General features: G+C 37.3%; 1 protein-coding gene across 1 annotated transcript in view; it reads right to left on the bottom strand.

Annotated features, from left to right (window-relative positions):
* The window catches only part of tmem39a (transmembrane protein 39A), a 94,360-nt gene that overhangs the window by 24,584 nt on the left and 52,141 nt on the right, over positions 1 to 17,635 (bottom strand). Inside the window, exons 4-5 of the mRNA XM_028800100.2 lie at positions 10,475 to 10,558; positions 9,378 to 9,532 (exon numbers count right to left, since the gene is read on the bottom strand). Coding sequence (XP_028655933.1) covers positions 9,378 to 9,532; positions 10,475 to 10,558 — 239 coding nt within the window. The remainder of the gene's footprint in view (positions 1 to 9,377; positions 9,533 to 10,474; positions 10,559 to 17,635) is intronic.

Here is a 17,635-nt window from a genome sequence, read left to right as displayed (position 1 = left end):
ACACCTGAAAACATTCAGTGTCAAAGTTGGAATAAAAGCAGAAATGGAGAAAAAAAAAAAAAAAAATTCCAGAGAGGAGCCAGTAGCATTAATGGCAGACATTAAATCAATGTTCTATCAAGTGAAAGTCCCAGATAACGACACTGATCTCTTACACTTTTTGTGGTGGCCTGAAGGTAACCTAAGTAAAGACTTGGAGGAATGACAGTACATCTTTTTGGTTCTAATTCTTCACCCAGTTGTGCTTCTTATGCTTTGAGTAGAACAGCTGAAGGTGCCAGAGAAACATTTCCTGAGGAAGCTGTTAACACCATACTCAATAACTTCTATTTAGATGACTGCTTCAAATCAGTGGCAACAGAAGAACAAGCAATAAAGCTGGCAAAGGACCTTCAAGCTCTATGCCTCAGAGTTACCACTTGACCAAGTGGGCGAGTAACAACTGAGCAGTTTTATTGTCTATTCCTGAAAAAGACAGAGCTCTTGAACAAAAGGACTTAGACTTGAGCTACAGTCTGCTTCCTACAGAACTTGCCCTAGGCGTCCAGTGGTGCACAGAAATGGACAGTTTCGAATTTCAGATAAAGTTACAAAACAAGCCCGCTACAAGGCGTGGTATTCTGTCTGTTGTCAGCTCAGTTTATGACCTCCCCAAACCCCCAGGCTTTGTGACACCTGCCATATTCCCAGCAAAGCTCATTTTAAGAGACTTGTGCAAAGATAAATATAGGTAGGATGAAGAAGTAGATCATTTCCGGAGGGTGGGACTGTACCAGTGCATGCTCCGCAGCTTGACTTGATGAAGAAGTGGAAGTCAAACATACTCAGAAATAGAAAAATTGGAGAGATGACTTAGTTACTAACAGAATACAATGTAGACAGATGCATCAAGTCTGCACAGTTTGGAACCATAAAGTCAACACAAACGCATTTTGCAGATCTCACTGAAGATGGATATGGCACTGTCACATATCTTCTCTTGACTAACGAAGAAGGCAAAATACATCGTTCATTTCTGATGGGCAAGTCAAGAGTTGCACCATTGAAGCAGGTCACAATGCCAAGATTGAAGCTGACAGCAGCCATTGTGGCAGTCTAAATGGTCAAAATGCTAAAAGGTGAGCTTCAAATACCCTCTGCAAGAATCCACATTTTGGACCGACAACATCTCAGTGCTAAAATACATTTCAAATGAAAGCACTAGATTCAATACCTTTGTTGCCAACAGAATCTCAGTGATCAGAGATCATTCATAACTTTTACAGTGGAAGTACTGTACGTAACATCTGCCCCGAATCCTGCTAATCAAGCATCCAGAGGGCTAAGCACTGAAAGCTTCATCAGAAGCACCACATAGCCGCAGGATCCAAGTCTCTTATAGAAGCCAGAACATGAGTAACCAAAAAGACCAGATCAACTGAACGATTCACTTTTTGAACATGATCCATAGACTAGAATCTGTAGTTAACATGACTAGAATAGAAGAGATTACCAAGATCATCAACAAACTAATTACCCACTTTTCAGAATGGCTACGATTGATAAAAGCAATGGCTTGGCTCCTCAAGTTTAAAGAAATACTGCTGCACTTAGAAAAATATTTCAAGTAGAAGTCAGTCAATCTGGAAGTAATCCAGCAGAACAAATACCTACCAAAGAGCACATGAAAAAGTACAAACTGACTTTAAAACCATGCCCGATTTCTCCAGAAGACTTGGCTAAAGCTGAAACAGAGCTAATCTGCCTCAGTCAATTGCAAGAGTTTCTAGAAGAATTGAAGGCTTTAAAGAAAAATGCTTGCGTAAAAAAACAGTCAAATCTTCAAACTTGACCCAGTCATACAAGATGGAATAATGAGAGTTAGAGGAAGACTCAATTAAGCTGCAATGCCAGAAGAAGCTAAACATCCTGCAATTCTTCACAAGCATTCACAAATTGCTTCTCTTATATTGTAGCACATTCATAAAGAAATAGGACATTGTGGGTGCAATTATATGTTCAGAAATCATTTCAAAGTATGCAACATGCAGAAAATACAATGCGAAAGTATAACAGCAAAAAAATGGCAGATTTGCCAGAAGACCGTTTGCAACCTGACCAAACACCTGTTTCTTTCAAAAATGAGTTATTGAAGTTGATTAATGACAAGAACAGAAACGTGAATGTAATTGAAATACTAGTTATCGTTTTGTAAACATTGCCAGAGGTAAGAAAAATTATAAAACACACAGACACATCAAATAGTTCAAAGTAACTTAATTAATTAAAAAGATTTGCTAAAAATAGGAACTTGCCGTTGACAAATAAAATGACAAAATCAAAAAAACAAGATGCAGTGGGGCAACAGAATGGAATGTTGGAAGAGTGTTAAAGTCTTAATACAATAAAAAGCCCTCATTCAAGTAAAATCATATCTTAAAATTCAAGTTTGAACTGGAGCACCAGCTTTTAGTTTTGTGCATAAAAATTAGGAGTTCAAAGGCTACTGGTGGACAAACAATGTCTTGCTTAAAAACCATACTTTGTCATTGCAAATAAGGCAAATATTTAAAGAGTGAGTAGAACAAACATACTGATAGTCAAACATGAAAGGTTACCAACCAAGGAAGGAATCTGATTACAGGTTCTGTCAAAGAACATCTCCAAAATAAATAAAATCAAGCAATCAAGGTAAGGGAATGAGCCTAACAGGTAACCCAGCATGTCTGTTCAAAAGTCAGCTTAATAAAGTAAGTGATTTCTTGGGTTCCCTTATAAAAACTTTGTTTGGATGCTTATAAACAAGTTGCATAATACATCAGCCTCACTATAAAACTATTTACAGTGGCATGTAAAAGTTTCGGCACCCTTGCTTAAAATATCTCTTACTGATAATACTTGAGTGAGCAAAACATGAACAAAAGCCATAAAGTTAAAACTGACACATTGGTTTAATACTGTAAGCAAAATGACATTTTTATTTCCATCATTCACATGTACAAAATACCAAAAAAAATAAAAATGAAAAGAAAAAGTTTGGGCATCCTGTCATGGTCAGTACTTAGTAACACCCCCTTTGGCAAGTATTACAATGTTTGTAGCCAGATAAGAGTATTTCATTTCTTACTTGGGGTATTTTTGTCCATTCATCCTTGCAAAAGGCTTCTAATTCTACAAGATTCTGGGACCATCTTGCATGCACTGCTCTTTTGAGATCTATTCACTGATTTTCAATGATGTTTAGGTTGGGGAACTGTGAGAGCCGTGGCAAAACCGCCAGCTTAAGCCTCTCAAAGTATTTCATTGTAGATTTTGAGGTGTGTTTCAGATTATTGTCTTGTTGCAGGACCCATCCTCTTTTAAACCTCAACTTTTTTTTTTTTTTTACAGATGTTGTAATGTTGGCTTCCAGAAGTTACTGGTATGTATTTGAATCCATTCTTCCCTCTACCAATGACATGTTCCCTGTGCCACTAGCTGTAACACGTCTCCAAACATACATTTGTACAATGTGGCCAAAAAGTTCTAGTTTGACTTCATCAGTCCATAGGACTTGTTTCCAAAATGCATCAGACTTGTTTAGATGTTCATTTGTAAACTTCAGGTGCCAAAATTTGTGGCTAGGACACAGGAAAGGTTTTCTTCTGCTGACTCTACGATAAATGTCATATTTCTTCAGGTGTTGCTGCATTGTATAACAGTGTGCCACCACTGCAGTGTCTGTTAAATCTTTCTGGGTCTTTTGTAGTGAAATGGGGGGGGGGGGGGGGTATTTGCCTTTCCAGCAATCCAATGAGCAGCTCTTTCAGAAAGACTTCTTGGTCTCCCAGAGCTCAACTAGACCTCTACTGTTAACTTATTTCTTAATAACATTACCAAATGAAGAAACAGCTACCTGAAAACGTTCTGCTATCTTCCTGAAGCCTTCTCCTGCTTTGTGACCAATCATTTATTTTCTTTTTCAGTGTGTTAAGCAAATGATTGTTGTGACAATGGTTTGAAGACTCAGAATTTATACAGCTTTGCAATTTGCATCACCTGGGGTTTCCTAATGATGACTGTGAACAAGCCATAATCCTAACAAACTAATTAAGGTCTGACACCTTGGGAAAAGTTATGAGACCGCAAATATCTTGGGGTCCATTTTGCATAGTGCTCCCTTTCCTTTTTTCACTGTACAATTGTACAAAACAAAATCACCAATCTTGCATAAAATGCTGAAAAGAAATATGTCACCTTTAACTTTATGCCTTTTGGTGATCAGCTCATCTTCTATTCCACTTTAAACTATTCACCATAAGCAATATTTTAAGCTCAGGTGCCCAAACTTTTGCATGCCACTGTAAATTGTGATTTGTGATCATCAAAGGTGACTGTGTGCAGATGGTGCAGACCTATAAATATCTGGGAGTGCAGCTGGATGATAAATTAGACTGGACTGCCAATACTGATGCGCTGTGCAAGAAAGGACAGAGCCGACTATACTTCCTTAGAAGGCTCGCGTCCTTCAACATCTGCAATAAGATGCTGCAGATGTTCTATCAGACAGTTGTGGTGAGCGCCCTCTTCTACGCGGTGGTGTGCTGGGGAGGCAGCATTAAGAGGAAAGATGCCTCACGCCTGGACAAACTGGTTAGGAAGGCAGGCTCTATTGTTGGCATGGAGCTGGACAGTTTAACATCTGTGGCAGAGAGAAGGGCGCTCAGCGGGCTCCTATCAATTATGGAGGATCCACTGCATCCACTAAATAGTATCATATCCAGACAGAAGAGCAGCTTCAGTGACAGACTGCTGTCACTGTCCTGCTCCACTGACAGATTGAGGAGATCGTTCCTCCCCCAAACTATGCGACTCTTCAATTCCACCCGGGGGGGGGGGGTAAACGTTAACATTTAACATTATACAAAGTTATTGTCTGTTTTTCAACTGCATTATTATCATTCTTTAATATTATTTATTGTATCAGTATGCTGCTGCTGGAGAATGTGAATTTCCCATTGGGATTAATAAAGTATCTATCTATCTAAATTAATACAAACTAGTGAAACACACAGACCTCCAGTCCTCAAATAAAAGGGACTGGAAAACAATCAGATCATATAAATGGTATAAATGACTAAATTGGTTTATGGTGGCATTTGCCTCCATTGTTTGTTGTGAAAATGGCAACAACTGCATTTGAAATAGGAACCTTATAACATCTTATGTTTGTGCAAAACTGATGTGGAAGCACATGCTTTCTAAACTTGCTATCCCTGTCTGTGGTTGTTTTTTCTTCTATTGAACTTGTAACACTTTTAAATGCTTGGGCGTAAGGATTAATATGTCAATAAAATCCTATACTTGATCTTTGGAGGGGTGTAGTCTACTAATATGATAAACTTGATTATGAATTTTGAACATGTATGCACTGTGTTACTGGGGATTAACAACAGAGGCTGCCGTGGATGGAAAAGATAAGGAGGTGATACTGCATATGTGTTGTATATAGGGGTGCTCTCCTTGCGGATGTTATGTGTTTTAGTGGTTAAGGAGTGATTACCACATCTACAAAGTACTGGGCATCATAACAGTGTCTGCCTCGTGTAAAAGCTGTAAGGAAATACCTTTTAACTTCATCAACCTACAGTGGGTATAGAAAATAATCACCCCCCTTTGATATATTCCCATTTCTTTTTGCTTTACAGCCTTAAATGAAAACACACAAACCAATATTTTTCCAGCTTTACTTACTCAATGCAATCTATAACATCCAAGTGACAGATATCACAGCTACAGTTCAGAAGAATTTTAAAAAATAAAAAACAAGAAATACAGAGATTAATCTTTAATCTGAACAGGTATGTACATAAGTTTTTGAACCTGATAGGAATCTTTGTGTGGCATTTGTTTGTTTTTCCTTTTTTGCCCTCAACTCAAGTGAATAGGTATGCACTGTTTTCGGTGGGATTTTCAATTAAGGCTCCCATAGATGCAAAACATAAGAGCTGTTGATACTGCTCATTGAGGGTGATTCGTTGTTTTGGTTATTTCGTTTTTTTAATTTCGTTTATCAATTATTTGAAGGTGATTTGGATTTCACAAGTCAGATGACAATCATAATCGCATAATATGTAGGCAATGCCAAAAGGAGGTAGTGTCAAAAAGTGGGAGCACTAACAATCTTTTTCATCATTTAAAACGGAGGCACAAAATTCAGTATGAAGTAGCTGTAAAACTCAGTTCTGCTACTGCAGTTATGAATCATTCGCCACCCAAAATGTCTAAACCAATTCAGAAGACATTGCAAGCTTCATTTACCCATGCCTCGCCTTATGAAAAAAAGTGCAAAGTGATGCAGTGCCACGGAGGCAGTTGCTTACTACATAGCAAAAGATATACTTCCTGTCTCAACAGTGGAAAATAATGGGTTTAAATCAAAACTCTTGACTCGCAGTGCAAATTGCCCAGTTGCAATTACTTTGCAAGAGAAGCACTGCCTAACACGTACATTCAAGTCAGATGTTTAAATTTCGCATCAGGTTGGTAAAGGTACATTTCACGTTGACAACCGATATGTGGTCAAACCAATCCTGCGAGCCATATTTAAGTGTGACTTTTCATTTCATTGAAGAATGGGAGATTAAACGTGTGTGTCAGCAAACAAGCTATTTCCCTGAAAACTAAAATGGGGAGCACATAGCTGAAGCTCTGCAAAATACCCTCACAAACTGAAATCTGGATGAAAAGAGGCTCATTTCTGTTCCAACCGACAATAGCAGCAACATTATGAAAGCGGTGCAATCGATGAAGTGGTAAAGAACACAGTGCTTTAGTCATTGACTTCATCTGGTAAATGGGAAGTGCTGTTTTTTAAGTTATGTCAGTTAAACACATAATTTAAACTTTGTGAAATAAGTAATCTACAACATAAAATGTCCTTAAGCCAGACTGTTTTCATTTTTGAAAAGAAAGAAAAAAAAAATGTTTTACAGATAAAACAAAAAAACCCCATGCAATTTAAAATTAATAAATTTAAATGCATGTCTAATGTACAGTAGTTTGTTCATTTTTTGTTAACATTGGAGAGCAAGTAACAAACAGTTAATAATACAATAACAATATAAATAAATGCATTATTTATTTCATATTATTATTTTAACTAATATAGGCCGTATTTTTTATATAATTTCAAATTCTCTTTCAGAACCCTTAGGCCTGCCATTTTTTGCTTACATTTAATCATTTCATTTACATTTACAGTATGTTCTTAACCTGAAAGCAGACACAGTAGTTCTTTTGGGTACTGTCGGCCTGTAAGTAAAAAATATATATTTATTTGTTACGTATTTACGCATTTATTTTGATAAATTCTTGTGATATCTTGTATGGCTTTGGTTAACATCTTAAAATTTTACTCACTTCATAAAAATATCTAGATACAGTGGAACCTCGGTTCACGACCATAATTCGTTCCAAAACTCTGGTCGTAAACCGAGTTGGTCATGAACCGAAGCAATTTCTCCCATAGGATTGTATGTAAATACAATTAATCTATTCCAGACCGTACGAACTGTATGTATATATATATATTTTTTTTAGTTTTTAAGCACAAATATAGTTAATTATACCATAGAATGCACAGCGTAATGGTAAACTAAATGTAAAAACATTGAATAACACTGAGAAAACCTTGAACAACAGAGAAAACTAACACTGCAATAGTTTGCGCTATAGTGCTAGGAACCGCTCGCTAGAAACACTTTTTTTAATGAGTTTTAAGCACAGGGGAAAAAATGAACATTTGAAAAATCTGTAATTTAATAATCCACCAAGAAAAGTAACATTGCAACAATGCAGGCTACGAACCGATCACTGTAAATAGAACTGAAAACAAAAACAAGCCTTCTCTACCTTATGCATCCCTAGCTCGCTCTCTCTCGCACCTGTGTGCGTGTCTCTCTCTTTTGCGAGCTTGGAGCGCCTGTGTGTGTGTGCGCGCGCGCGCCTCTCTTTTGCGAGCCTGGAGCGCATGTGTGTGTGTGTCTCTCTAGAGCGTTCCTGTGTGTGCCCGCGCCTCTCTCGCACGTGCTCCTGTGTGTGTGTGTGTGTGTGTGTGTGTGTGCCGCTCTCTCTCTTGCTCGCTGCACAGGAAATGCACAGGGAGAGACTGAACATGTACAAACCGAAAGGGAACCTGGCTTGTTCGTATACCGAGTGTGTGGTCGTGAACTGAGGCAAAAGTTTGGCGAACTTTTTGGTCGTAAACCGAGTTGTACGTGTACCGAGACGTTCGTGAACCGAGGTTCCACTGTATATCGTATTATCACCATTTAGCCAAAATATATAGAGATATGATTTTTCGTCCATATCGCCCAGCCCTAGGTTATAACCATTGGGATAAAAATTAAGACTTGCTGAAAAACTCTCTAGGGCTCTCTAGTAATCCAGTGGACAGAAATCAGAAGATATACAAGTGTTGCAATACACACAGTGTTGAGCATGAACTAGTTCAAAAGAGCGCGTTCATTTAATAAGCTCATTTTGCCAAGAATGGTGAACTTAACATAACGCATTTGCAAGTGAAGAACTTGAACGTGAGCTAGTTCAGTTTTGTGACATTCTGGATCTGGTTTAGGTCCAGATTAAACGTTTTGCCTTAACCTGTAATGTAGTGGTGGAGCCAAATCCGAATACAGAGAGAAGCACAAATAGTGGATTTTTATGAATATTTATTTTGTGCTAATTTTTTGCCTTTTATTTGTATTCTGAAAAAATAACGTAAAATCAAATAGGCATTGTCTGTGTCTGCCTGCTTGTGCTTAAACTGCACCCACGCTGACACGAGCACGCGGTGAAGTCTCCTCTTTCGCTTTTAGGAAAATGTTGTACTTCTCATGATATTCGATACTCCATTCTGAACTCAAGCTTTGCCAGTGTAAATGCACAAAGAAAGCAAGTTTTAACTGAAAGTAGAAGATTAAGTAGCAACAGGACGAGATGTTATTACAATTTGGAACATTGGTGTTGTGAAATGATCAACTTTTAAGACTATTTTGACTAAGAGAACTCTTAGAAATCATACCTACAAGACAGAACAGACTATAAAAAGCCAAATACAGACATATGTCATTCTGAATGTACAAAAGGAGTACAGAAGCTAGTCAATAAGAGGTTTACTTTAGCAATAATGAGGGGAAAAAAATAAAAAAGTATCACTAAATTCTACAGCTATGGACCAACCTGTAATAAACAAAGGCAGATGCTCTCCATTCACCTTTTCTGATATGCTAAGTCTAAACTTCCCTCATATATTATCTGAACCTAACATTTAAATAATAATTAAACTTTCAAAGTCAGTAAAGCAGAGAGTAATAAAACAAACTGAAAAGTGGAAACATGTACTTGAATTTACTTACGGGTAACCAAGAAAAAGGAGGTTCAAAACTGAATGATTCCTGAAGAGATTAACTAGTGTCCAACATAGCACCCAACCGCAGAAAGTCAGAAGTATTAGACGTGCTGCGATTCGCACCATGTAATGTACCACTGATGTTGGCCCGGTCTGTGAGGCCTAAAAAAAAAAAAAAAAATTCTATTAAACAATAATTTCCTATTGAAAAATGTACAGTCATGCTAAGGTACACTTCATGTATTTCACATTAAAAACTGTTTATTATACAATGTTTGACTAGCAATATTTTCATTACTATATTTAAATTATAAAAAAACAAATAGCCCACTGAAAGAATGTCTAAGAGTATAAAACAGATTTACATCAAAATAAAAAGAATACAATGTAAGCAGTTTATGTAGCTATGGGCAAGTTATTTGAAGGTTATACAGCAGTTTATGTAGTAAATTCATTAATGATAGCCTAAACTACTGACATTATCCCTTCTAAAACAAACCATACAACATATACTAAGAAACAAACTGCTACATTGAGTTATTCAATTTTTAATATTTTTACAGAACAACTGGGAGAATATACCAGGAGCAACAAATACAAGTCCAGGATAAAACCTAAAATACATTATCAAGCCATGGCAAGCCATAACAAAGAAGATGCCATTGTCACTCAGTCACCAGCCATTTGCATTTGCCAATCCACCTTGAGAAAAACATAATACCCCAAAATAAGGTACTGGTTAAAACTAATATAATTTCACTTAGTTCTGAGCATTAAAATTTATACAGCAGAGTAAAATGGAATTTATTTACACATAAACCTGCTTAAAAAATTGACCTGGCTGCTGGTCTTTATAGAAAAGGGAAATAATATTTTGGGTGTAAGAGCCATACCAAGTTCTTCTTTACGAGTGGTAAGGGAAAATTCCCCTAAGCCTATTTTATTGCAACATTAATCTTCAAACAACTAACCTGTTTCAATAATTGAATAATTAATCTAATTAAAAACAAAACATACAAGTTAAATTTAAAGTAAATTTAAAACTGCCATTGTTCATGGCTCCAGTAATAACAGCAGCATATAAAAATGTAGGAAAATCTTTACCTCTGAAATGATTGTCCATACTAATCTCCGGGCTAGCATGACTGTGATAAAGGCTGCCAGGTAATAATCAATAAGATAGAAATTCTGAAAATTAAAAATAAGTTTACATAAGAACACCACAAATAAAAGGTAAAATATTAATTGTTAAGTCTCTTAATTTCATATGATGTTTAGAAGTTCACATTGTTTAAACATGTAATTCACATTTTTAGATATAATGGCCAAAAACATATTCAGCTCCTAAGCTCATACTTATGAACTAAATATTAACAATAGAATATTGAAAATAAAATTAAATTAAGAAACTTGCAACTTGAATGCATTATAACATTAGGTGTGTAACTGAAATGAAAGTAATTATCTCACAAATACAGTACAGTCTGCAACGAATACAATATGCAAAATACCATGTATAAATTGTTGAAGAAATTAAGTCATACACTTTAATAGGTAATGTTGAAAGCAAAAGTTACAATTGTATGTTACAGTTTATTTTTACTTCTTAAAACTGCTTCAGTTACATTTCTGGTAAACAAGGCAAATCATACCTTTAAAATAAATTTTCATTGAATTAAAATATATAACTGAAGAATACAAGTTAACAAAATCAATGCCACACAAATGCGAAAATTATAAAATCAGCTTATGAATATTTCTATGCTAATATTTAAATTAAAGGAAAATTACTTTTCGTTTGTTTAATTAATTAGTACTTAAAAGTCAATTACCTCACATTCTTCCTTCTAATGTAGAATTTTTTTCACAGGAAATTAAGTTGTCAACTGTAATAGTATTACTGTCAGAACTGCAAGAATGTTTGTGGCTTCCAGTTCAAATATGATTATCACAGAAAAAATAAATGAACAATTAACATTATTATGTTAACATTAGATTATAAATAGTTACAGCACATACCCATGGGTAAGTTAGTGAAAATTTAGCATACAGGTGTCAATGTGACCCTTGGTGCTAGATGGATGCAAGCTAGGACAGACCTCTAGGGGATAATGACTTTCCCTTTGTTTTCATATATTTTGTTCCAAAATAAATATTTAAATTCTAATTACAAAAATGATTACAATTAAAATTACAATCTGTCAAAAAATCTCAAGCACAAGTCCCAGGCCGATGAAAAATCTATTATAATAAAAAAATCCTGGGACAAGATGGGACTTTTTAGCCTGGGAAGAGATGACTTTTTCAGAGAGACACTTTCATGTCCCGCGAGATGAGACTTTGTGCCAGTAAAACGTCGTAAAGAATTCAAAAACATTGGTGTGATACGCATGCAGCGCAGGTTAGAGATAATGAAAGCACTAAAATTTGAAATTCTCAAAAAATGATTAAGTAAATATCTCATTAGCGCAAACAAATGGAAATTATTACTCGGTGAAATAACAGAACATCGAAAAGAGATGAAATATATTGTTCAGATTTAAACTTTAAGTTGGAGACTTGTAGGTCATCCAATTCGTGTTGCCATCAGCGAAAAGTAGTGTTTCTTCCCAATGAAGAGGCATATCCGCAAGAATTAAAAGATTTGTTTGGTGAAAGTGAAATCCACATACGCAAGCGGCAGAGATGCGAAGTGGCTGGCATGTAGCGCAGGCAGCATGGGGGTGTGAGGGTAATCAAAGCAAATCATGGATGAAAACACTGATAAATCAAAGGTGAGCTTTTTTTAGTTATGACATGAAGTTTGTGGTGACCAACTCATTGACGTAAGATACTTGAGTCTCGAGGCTTTGGAAAACATCTTGCATCACCCCAGTCCCAAAGGTATCATGTCCTAGTGAGCTGAATGACTTCAGGCCTGTCGCCCTGACGTCACATGTGATGAAGACCATGGAGTGGCTGCTGCTTCACCACCTGAGGCCACAGGTCTGCCACACCCTCAACCCTCTGCTGTTCGTATACCAGGAGAAGGTGAGAGCGGAGGATGCCATCATCTGCATGCTACACCGATCCCTCTCCCACTTGGATAGAGGCAGTGGTACAGTAAGAATTATGTTTCTGGACTTCTCTAGTGCCTTCGACACCATCCAACCTCTGCTCCTTAGGGACAAGCTGACAGAGATGGGGGTAGATTCATACCTGGTGGCATGGATTGTGAACTCTCTTACAGACAGAGCTCAGTATGTGCGTCTCGGGAACTGCAGGTCTGATATTGTTGGTAGTAGTACGGAAGCGCCACAGGGGACTGTACTTTCTCCGGTCCTGTTCAGCCTATATACATCGGACTTCCAATACAACTGAGTCCTGCCACGTGCAAAAGTTCCCTGATGACACTGCTATCATGGACTGCATCAGGTGTGGGCAGGAGGAGGAGTATAGGAATCTAATCAAGGACTTTGTTAAATGGTGCGACTCAAACCACCTACAACTGAACACCAGCAAAACCAAAGAGCTGGTTTTAGGAGGCCCAGGCCCCTTACGGACCCCATGATTATCAGAGGCGTCTGTGTGCAGAGGGTGCAGACATATAAATACCTGGGAGTGCAGCTGGATGATAAACTGGACTGGACTGCCAATACTGATGCTCTGTGCAAGAGAGGACAGAGCCGACTATACTTCCTTAGAAGGCTGGCGTCTTTCAATATCTGCAATAAGATGCTGCAGATGTTCTATCAAACGGTTGAGGTGAGCGCCCTCTTCTACGCGGTGGTGTGCTGGGGAGGCAGCATAAAGAAGAAGGGCGCCTCACGCCTGAACAAACTAGTGAGGAAGGCAGGCTCTATTGTAGGCACAGAGATGGACAGTTTGACATCTGTAGCAGAGCGACGGGCGCTGGGCAGGCTCCTGTCAATCATGGAGAATCCATTGCATCCACTGAACAGTATCATCTCCAGACAGAGGAGCAGCTGCAGCGACACACTGCTGTCACTGTCCTGCTCCACTGACAGACTGAGGAGATCGTTCCTCCCCCACACTATGTGACTCTTCAATTTCACCCGGTATGGGTAAACGTTAACATTATACAATGTTATTGTTAGTTATACCCTGCCACTCTCCACCTTGCACTATGTTTTATTCACTCTTTAATTAATATTGTTTTTATCAGTATGCTGCTGCTGGAGTATGTGAATTTTCTCTTGGGGATTAATGAAGTATCTATCTATCTACCTACTTCAAATGGTTTTATGATGACACTGATGTACTTTACTGCAGCACGCAGAGGTCAAATGTGAGCAAAAAAGATCAAAAAGATATTTAGGGTACTGTAATAAAGAATATTGGAATAAAGTGAACAGACACGATCACAAGATTAAAGAGCTGGTAAAGTGGGGTTGCATCAGTTTCTTCAGTACCCCAATCATACCAAGCTTATTGATACCTCTGAAAGTGTGATATATAAGGAGTCAAAGGAAGCTCTTAGAGCCACTGACAATTTCAAGATTGCCAGCACATATTTGTTGTTGTGGTGATTTCTATTGTCTTACTCCTAGATGGGTACTTTGACATGTCTGCTTTGCATAGTGTCTATAATGCAGCCTCTGAAAGCACTTCTTTTCCAAAAAATATGTACTGCTATGTTTCTCAGTGCGTTTTTGTCCACTTGTAGTCATGATTTTCAACTTTGACCCTTTAGTGTACAGATCACCTAAAAACAGGTATTGCATATAGCAATGATCAAGGCTTTTTAACTATTATCTCCAGCACCTTTTTCATCTGTTTGCTACTATTCTTCTACTTCCTGCATTACAGCATCAACCTGAAACACACTACCTATTTCTGATTTGGACTTTCAAGTGTTACTTCACTTTGTCTTTGTTTATTATTGCTGTTACAATGGCTGGTTATGTTTTCTCTTCCTGTACCAAACACATATACACAGTAGTACTGACAATCATAGAAAGAAGTTGTATCTCTTACTCTGGGATTGGTATGCATGCATCTCCATACTCCCACACCAACTGGATTGACCAGTAGCTGTCAAAGGCAGTGAAGCTTCTTTGCCTCCACCAATGCCGTGTCTACAAATTTAGCTGATATTGAACTTTCACATCACTCTTTTTATATAATTTCCAGTCGACTGTTACCTTAGACTGACTCCTAAAGTTCTTCCTGATGGTGAAGGTGGGACCCGTGAAAAGTACTGTATTCAAAGGTTGTTTATGGGAGTTGCACAAGTAGACGTGATAGAGTGAATATAGGTCAGGATGTGTGTGTCTATCCACTGTTCTGGGGATTTATTGAGTTGGGGTTGTGAGTGAGGAGTCTGTTTGGAATATTTATTGCCAGTGGGCCAACAGGTTAGCAGTAGCAACATAGCTGGGTTCTGAAATTAACCCAGGACACTAAAACTGTAAAGCAATACTACTAACATCTATGCCACTATACAGTAGTTTCCAATTTGCAGTGTTTAAGAGTTTAAATAAATGATTGGCTTTGAAATGAGTAGAACACAGTACAGACAGTATCATTTTCCTCCGTCAAAGTAATGCTGAAGGCTGTTCTCTACAGGATGCCAACAGTAAGACTGCAGGGGCATGATTAGGAAAGAACTGTTTTTTCCCCATAATAGCAAGCAATACATTTCATATAGACAAACTAAGTGAGGAGAATATGGGCTGAGTAGACATTTGGGAGAAATTAATTTTGGGCAGTACTGTAAATGGCCACCATCTATGTACTTGAGTAGAGTAAATACATGTCTACTTTTATATATCACAGATAAGATGCAAGTGTCATGGTTGTGCGGAACAGTTTTTAAATAATTACTATACACTGCAGTAAATACTTGAAATGTGCAGTGATCACAGAATTACTGTTTAGGTTTTCCCATAAAGTGTTCATTTCTGTCTCTGCAATAAAAAGACATCTGCATGAAGCATAATGGCCGTATGCCACAGATTTGTGTGGTAAGTTAGAAGAAATTTACATTGTATTTTTGCAGGAATGCTTGCTCAGGTTGCTTTGATGTGGTCACCACTTAACTTTTAAGACTACAGACATGTCGAGGAACATCAAGAATATGAACACATCACATGTAACTAACTTACTGAGTTTATCTACTAAAGTACTGCATATACTGGAAAGCATCTGCAAATGCAATTAAAATATAAAATGCTCACACACAGTCCTAAATCAATTTTACGTAAACAAAAAAAAAAAAAATTACTCTGACATTTCTTGTTCTTTTGAATGAAATTCATTGTTTCATCTCTAATCAAAACTGCTTCACTTGAGTGTGTAGAAAAAATAAAAGCTTTCATATCATTGTACCAATACTTGTGAATAGTACTCTATATAAAAAATTTTGCTCTAACTGGAGACCTGGAAGCCGTAAGTATACTTGCAATTTCTATTTAAGTACAAGAATTTTTTTCATCATTTCTAGAGTCCAATATAGGGGTGGGCGGTATGACCAAAATTCTATATCACGGTATTTTTCTAAATTATCCCGGTTTCACGGTATTGGACGGTATTTTTTTCCCCATGCATGAGTGAATGTTAACCACATTTTCCACTGCAATTACTGCAGTAGACTGGCTAAGAATAACCTATTCCACTGTTATGAGAATTGTACATTGTACAAAAAAACATTTTAATGTGCACACAAGTATTAATACAGGTTTGCATGGCCCCATAAAGTGATAGTTTTCAAGGGGGTGACACTAATGAAGAGAAGGAATCACATTGCATGACAGTTGCAGTCAAAATATAGAACCTTTTTATTGAACAAATTTTGCAAAAACTTAAACTATGATTTTGACAACATATTTTCAACCATCCAAAGAGGCATTTAGACTTAGTAAAATATCCAGAGGTGCTTGTCAAAACTTGTATTGCACTGAACATGTCTTAGAAAAGTAATAAATAGTAAATATTTTTTGTGAACCAACTACACTTTCTGTTAATGTTAACAATCTCTGTCCACTGACACATTAAAGTGACTTTTTAAACAACTTTACCATCAATAAACTGCATAATATTTAAACTAATAAATCCATCCATCCATCCATTGTCCAACCCGCTGAATCCGAACACAGGGTCACGGGGGTCCGCTGGAGCCAATCCCAGCCAACACAGGGCACAAGGCAGGGAACCAATCCTGGGCAGGGTGCCAACCCACCGCAGGACACACACAAACACACCCACACACTAAACTAATAAATAATAACAATAAAATAAATAATAGTATTATTACTGATAGCTGCACTATTACTTCAAGACTTCAAGCCCAGGTGCATTACACAGTATTCACCAAATTAAAATAAAATAAAACAAGTACAACTTTGTGATGACATCCTTACCAACTGTACCATCATTTAGGCAAACTGCATTAATATGGGCCTTGCTTCAAGCTAAGCTATATACATAAATAAAATAACTGCAACTTGCATTTACTGTATAATGCTATTTGTGGTATAGCCCTACGGAAGTGCATTAGGGCCATGGTGAAGAAAAACAAAATACAGTAAAGAGGGAAGAAAAAAAACAAACTACCGGTATATGTCAAGAATAAAGTCAACATGCTGACTTTATTCTCGACATTTCCACTTTAATTTTGACGCTTATGTCAAGATTAAAGTCAACATTTCCACTTTATTTTCATAGTTTACTTCATAATTAAAGTAGAATGTCATAAACTAAACTTCATCCTAAAATCAATGTTTAATTTACTTGATTTTCTCAAACCCCGTCATAAGTTAATGCAGCACATTAAATGCTTTGTGTTGTGTTCCCCGACCCAGTTGTTAATCACTATGCTTCTTAAACTGACTTCCTATGCACTAAGAGGAGGCAGCAATCACCGTACAGAATCCATTCATTTCATGGTATTCCTGCTCTCTAAAAATTTAGAATGCTAAGATAAATACTTGATATCATTTTCATGATGAAATGCATTAAAGCAGGTATTAAACAAGCACGGTAGTGAGGCGGTAGGGCTGCTCCCTGGCAGTAAGGGGTCCCCAGGTGTACGTTCAGTGTAGAGACCTTTATGGCAGGTGTGATGAGGCTCCAAAAAACTGGATGTATGAATGGGTATCGCACAGGTTTAACTTAAATATTGTGTAAATGTTGGGTTTGTGATCTGGTGGTTGGAGACACGAACACAGAATTCAATGCATGTTCTTCTGAGCGGGCTTTCTTTATTGCACGTGTGCTGTCTCTATCTGACGTACTAAAACCCCAGTTCCTATCCGTCCTTTTTCT

This window comes from Erpetoichthys calabaricus, chromosome 4 (assembly GCF_900747795.2).
Source record: "Erpetoichthys calabaricus chromosome 4, fErpCal1.3, whole genome shotgun sequence".
In the NCBI taxonomy this organism is placed as follows: Eukaryota; Metazoa; Chordata; class Cladistia; order Polypteriformes; family Polypteridae; genus Erpetoichthys; species Erpetoichthys calabaricus.
The sequence above is the reverse complement of the archived record's forward strand: the minus strand, read 5'-3'. Positions and strand labels throughout refer to the sequence as shown.